Consider the following 6,013-nt stretch of genomic DNA (forward strand, 5'->3'; position numbering starts at 1 on the left):
TAACAGAAAGTGAAGTTGGTTTACAAAAAATATTTACTATTTATTCCTTTTCTACAACTGTTTACAAGCACCTCTGAATATTTTACTAAGTCGAAATGCCTCTTTGGATGGTTGAAAATATGTTGTTACAATTATAGTTTAAGTTGTTTGCAAAATTTGTTCAATAAAACAGGTTCTATATTTTGACTGCAACGGTCATGCAATGTGATTCCTTCTCTTCATTAGTGCCACCCCCTTGAAAACTATCACTTTATGGGGCCATGCAAACCTGTATTAATACTTGTGTGAACATTAAAATGTTTTTTTGTACAATGTACAATTCTCATTACAGTGGAATAGGTTATTCTTAGCCAGTCTACTGCAGTAATTGAAGTGGAAAATGTGGTTACCATCCACTCATGCATGGGGAAAAAAAAAAAAAAAAATACAGTTGAATATTGTGAAACTGGTATAATTTAGAAAAATACCGTGATATAGACTTTTGGTCATACCGCCCAGCACTACCCACTCCTCTCAGCTAATTAACCCAAAACATTTGCAATAGTGTCCCGAGCCTTTAAATGGTCTCTCAGTCTGGTTCAGTAGGCCACACAATCATGGGGAAGACTGCTAACTTGATAGTTGTCCAGAAGACAGTCATTGACAAGAGGGGAAGCCACAAAAGGTCATTGCTAAAGAAGCTGGCTGTTCACAGAGTGCTGAATCCAAGCATATTAAGGGAAAGTTGAGTGGAAGGAAGAAATGTAACAACAGAAAAAGGTGCACAACCAACAGGGATAACCACAGCCTTGAGAGGACTGTGAAGAATTTGGGGGAGATTCCCAAGGAGTGGACTGAGGCTGGAGTCAGTGCTTTAAGAGCCACCACACACAGATGTATCCGGGACGTGGGCTACAACTGTCACAGCATTCCTTGTGTCAACCGGAGACAACGTCAGAAGCGTCTTACCTGAGCTAAGGAGAAAATGGACTGGACTGTTGCTCAGTGGTCCAAAGTTCTCTTTTCAGATGAAAGTCAATTTTGCATTTCTTGTGGAAATTAAGAGTCTGGAGGAAGAGGGGAGAGTCACAGAATCCAGAGTTTCTTGAGGTCCAGTGTGAAGTTTCCACGGTCAGTGATAACTTGGGGAGTCATGTCATCTGCTGGTGTTGGTCCACTGTGTTTTATCAACTCCAAAGTCAGCGCAGCCGTCTACCAGGAAATTTTAGAGCATTTCATGCTTCCCTCTGCCAACAAGCTTTACAGAGATGCTGATTTCATTTTCCAGCAGGACTTGGCACCTGCCCACACTGCCAAAAGTACCAACAACTGGTTTAATGACCATGGTGTGCATCACTGGGCTTGATTGGCCAGCAAACTCACCTGACCTAAACCCCATTGAGAATCTATCAAGAGGAAGAGGAGACACACCAGAGCCAACAATGTAGATGAGTTGAAGGCCGCGATCAAAGCATAACACCCAGCAGTGCCACAGGCTGATCGCCTCCATGCCATGCCGCATTAATGCAGTAATTCATGCAAAAGGTGACTGTGTGCAGAGGGTGCAGACCTATAAATACCTGGGAGTGCAGATGGACGATAAATTGGACTGGACTGCCAATACTGATTCTCTGTGTAAGAAAGGACAGAGCCGCCTGTACTTCCTTAGAAGACTGGCATCCTTCAACATCTGCAGTAAGATGCTGCAGATGTTCTATCAGATGGTTGTGGCGAGTGCCCTCTTCTACGCAGTGGTGTGCTGGGGAGGCAGCATTAAGAAGAAGGATGTCTCACGCCTGGACAAACTGGTGAGGAAGGCAGGCTCTATTGTTGGCATAGAGCTGGACGGTTTGACATCCGTAGCAGAGCAACGGGCACTCAGCAGGCTCCTATCAATTATGGAGAATCCACTACATCCATTAAACAGTGTCATCTCCAGACAGAGGAGCAGTTTCAGCGACAGACTGCTGTCACTGTCCTGCTCCACTGACAAACTGAGGAGATCATTCCTCCCCCAAACTATGCGACTCTTCAATTCCACCAGAGGGGGTAAACGTTGAACATTATTCAAGTTATTGTCTGTTTTTTACCTGCATTTTTTATTACTCTTTAATTTAATATTTTTTTTGCTGCTGGAGTATGTGAATTTCCCCCTGGGATTAATAAAGTATCTATCTATCTATCTAAAAGGAGCCTCGACCAAGTATTGAGTGTGAACATGGACAAATTTTTCAGTAGGCCAACATTTCTGTATTAAAAATCTTTTTTTTTATTGGTCTTATGTAATATTCTAATTTTCCGAGATACTGAATTCTGAGTTTTCATTACCTCTAAGCCATAATCAGCAAAATGAAAAGAAATAAACACTTGAAATATATCTCTCCGTGTAATGAATCTATATACAGTAAGATTGGAGTTTCACTTTTTGAATTGAATTACTGAAATAAATGAACTTATCCATGATATTCTAATTTAATCGAGATGCACCTGTATGCTTGGTCACCACTAAGGTGCTGGACACAGAAGTGGTGCACTCCTAAAAGAAATAGGGGGTCCCTATCAATGACTGGCTGCACGAAGTGACACTTGTTTCAGATTCTTTTTAATTCTTATCTGAAAATCAGGAATAAAAGTAAAGGCAAAGTAACTTTGGAAGAATGACTGCAGGAGGAAATGACTTCTCACTTTTAGTTTAAGTACAACAAAAAATGCATCTATCAGTCACTGACTATTATAGAACAGGACTTTAAAAAGGACTTCTTTCGGTCTTCATGACACTTTGAAAACGCCAGTAGACAGGATGTTCATCTCTGTGCAGTGTGATATATTGACATAATGGTGGTAAAGTGACTTCATATACAGGATTCACGGGTCTTACACTAAACATGTAATATCAAGAGAAATGCGTCTCAAGTAAGCCACCTCGGACCACTACAACGTCGCACTGCAGACATGAATAAACACTTTACTGATTGATGCTTTCTAAGTGTTGTGAAGACCCAAAGAAATGTTTGTTAACGTCTTGTTACAGAAGAGTAAACGAGTAATAGATGCATTTTTGCAGTACCTAAACTGAAGTGTTACCGACTTCAATTATATTTATATAGTCCAGTAAAGCACTTTGGTCAACCTTTTCAAAAATGTGCTTTCTGAGTAAAACCCACTCACTCTTAACCGGAGTGTTTTTCCTTTTTAAACCTTTTGGGCGCAATTTGTCTTTCGATAAACAAAACGGGATACCTAACGATAATCTGAATTTGCTTTTGAAAGCTTGCTGTAAGGAGACCTGCTTTAGCGATTATAAGGTATGGCTAATAACAGCACGCACGCAGCATTGGCACGCTTTAAACGTGAGAAAAATCCTTCCAAAACGTGCCAAGCTAGCGAGGTCTACACCGTGCAGCACGGATCAGCTGTAGGGGAAACAACGTACGGCAGCCCCCAGGCTAAACGCTTAGACTAGGCCTCAAGTAGGAAAACAACACTTTTCAATATTGTGCATTATTAGCTGATTTCACGCAGCACAGAATGCCCGACACAAAATTCCAATAAAACTAGTACTTACTCTGCCGACTCAATTTCCAAAGACATTTTCTGAAATGAACCGCTTTATAACCCAGCCGAAAAATATACCCACTCGTGCGAGCGTCGCCCTCGTCACGTGACGCGACTATGCCGCGCATACGGATGTCGTCATGGGATGAACACAGGCTTCCGCGTAGTCCCCATCACGTGACCAAAAGACCCGTCCTGCGCGAGCACTGTCACGTGATCCTTTGAGCGCTCCATTACCAAGTGGACCGTGCTGTTATTCACTGTTTACAATTAATAGGCATGATACAGGGATATGCAGAAAACACGTTTAACCTGAGATGGTTATACATTTATTGCGGAAATCTACGTCATATGAAATGCAAAGAAAACGTGTTTTAAAAATCGCACCTTGTGGGACAGGAGGTAATTACCATAGAAAGTACAGATATTTGGACAGAGACAACTTTTTTCTAATTTTGGTTCTGTACATTACCACAATTAATTTTAAATGAAACAACTCTGAAGCAGTTGAAGTGCAGACTTTCAGCTTTAATTCAGTGGGGTGAACAAAACGATTGCATAAAAATGTGAGGCATTTTTTTAACACAATCCCTTCATTTCAGGGGCTCAAAAGTAATTGGACAATTGACTCAAAGGCTATTTCATGGGCAGGTGTGGTCAAGTCCGTCATTATGTCCTTATCAGTTAAGCAGATAAAAGGCCTGGAGTTGATTTGAGGTGTGGTGCTTGCATGTGGAAGATTTTGCTGTGAACAGACAACATGTGGTCAAAGGAGCTCTCCATGCAAGTGAAAGAAGCCATCCTTAAGCTTCGAAAACAGAAAAAACCCATCCGAGAAATTGCTACAATATTACGAGTGGCAAAATCTACAGTTTGGTCCATCCTGAGAAAGAAAGCAAGCACTGGTGAACTCAGCAACTCAAAAAGACCTGGACGTCCACGGAAGACAACAGTGGTGGATGATTGCAGAATCATTTCCATGGCGAAGAGAAACCACTTCACAACAGCCAACCAAGTGAACAACACTCTCCAGGGGGTAGGCGTATCGATATCCAAGTCTACCATAAAGAGAAGACTGCATGAAAGTAAATACAGAGGGTGCACTGCAAGGTACAAGCCACTCATAAGCCTCAAGAATAGAAAGGCTAGATTGGACTTTGCTAAAGAACATCTAAAAAAGCCAGCACAGTTCTGGAAAAACATTCTTTGGACAGATGAAACCAAGATCAACCTCTACCAGAATGATGGCAAGAAAAAAGTATGGAGAAGGCGTGGAACAGCTCATTATCCAAAGCATAGCACATCATCTGTAAAACACGGTGGAGGGAGGCAGTGTGATGGCTGCCAGTGGCACTGGGACACTAGTGTTTATTGATGATGTGACACAGGACAGAAGCAGCCGAATGAATTCTGAGGTGTTCAGAGACATACTGTCTGCTCAAATCCAGTTAAATACAGCAGTCAAATTGATTCATGATACAGATGGACAATGACCCAAAACATACAGCCAAAGCAACCCAGGAGTTTATTAAAGCAAAGAAGTGGAAAATTCTTGAATGGCCAAGTCAGTCACCTGATCTTAACCCAACTGAGCAGGCATTTCACTTGTTGAAGACTAAACTTCAGACAGAAAGGCCCACAAACAAACAGCAACTGAAAGCCGCTGCAGTAAAGGCCTGGCAGAGCATTAAAAAGGAGGAAACCCAACATCTGGTGATGTCCAGGAGTTCAAGACTTCAGGCTGTCATTGCTGTCCAGCAAAGGGTTTTCAACCAAGTATTAGAAATGAACATTTTATTTCCAGTTATTTAATTTGTCCAATTATTTTGAGCCCCTGAAATGAAGGGATTTTGTTCAAAAAATGCTTTAGTTGCCTCACATTTTTATGCAATCGTTTTGTTCACCCGACTGAATTAAAGCTGAAAGTCTGCACTTCAACTGCATAGGGGTTGTTTCATTTAAAATTCATTGTGGTAATGTACAGAACCAAAATTAGAAAAAAGTTGTCTCTGTCCAAATATTTATGGACCTAACTGTAAATCAGGACTGTACTGGCAAGATAATGAATCAAAATGTTTATTTGAATTTTTAAAAATTGCTGGACTTTATGAAATGATTTGATTCTTTTTTTTTCAAGTCCCCCTTATTCACCACCAACCCACCCCAAGTTATATTATACTTCTCTGCTTCACACTCCAGCTTACTAGGTGGCAGTAATGCTCCTTTACGTTAGTGTGCCCCAGAAAACCTCAGAAAAAGAAAAAGAAGAATTCACCTTGATAAAAGGACAATTGTCTGTCTGTCTACCTCAAAGTCAAAGTGAACTTTATTGTCATCTCAACCATATACAAGTTGTAGCAGTAGAGGCTTGGATCCACCTCTTGAACCCTCAGGTACCACTCCAAACACCGGATAAAAGTGTAATTATTATTTATTTTATAATAACTATGTGCACCAAGCACTCTACACTCCTCACTAC

At 41.1% G+C, this 6,013-nt stretch overlaps 1 protein-coding gene across 1 annotated transcript in view; it reads right to left on the reverse strand.

The window, feature by feature from the left end:
- The window catches only part of smu1a (SMU1 DNA replication regulator and spliceosomal factor a), a 45,409-nt gene extending 41,740 nt beyond the window's left edge, over window positions 1–3,669 (reverse strand). Inside the window, exon 1 of the mRNA XM_028805883.2 lies at window positions 3,545–3,669. Coding sequence (XP_028661716.1) covers window positions 3,545–3,570 — 26 coding nt within the window. The 5' untranslated portion in view covers window positions 3,571–3,669. The remainder of the gene's footprint in view (window positions 1–3,544) is intronic.
- Window positions 3,670–6,013: the final 2,344 nt, after the last annotated feature.

This window comes from Erpetoichthys calabaricus, chromosome 7 (assembly GCF_900747795.2).
Source record: "Erpetoichthys calabaricus chromosome 7, fErpCal1.3, whole genome shotgun sequence".
Taxonomy (NCBI): domain Eukaryota; kingdom Metazoa; phylum Chordata; class Cladistia; order Polypteriformes; family Polypteridae; genus Erpetoichthys; species Erpetoichthys calabaricus.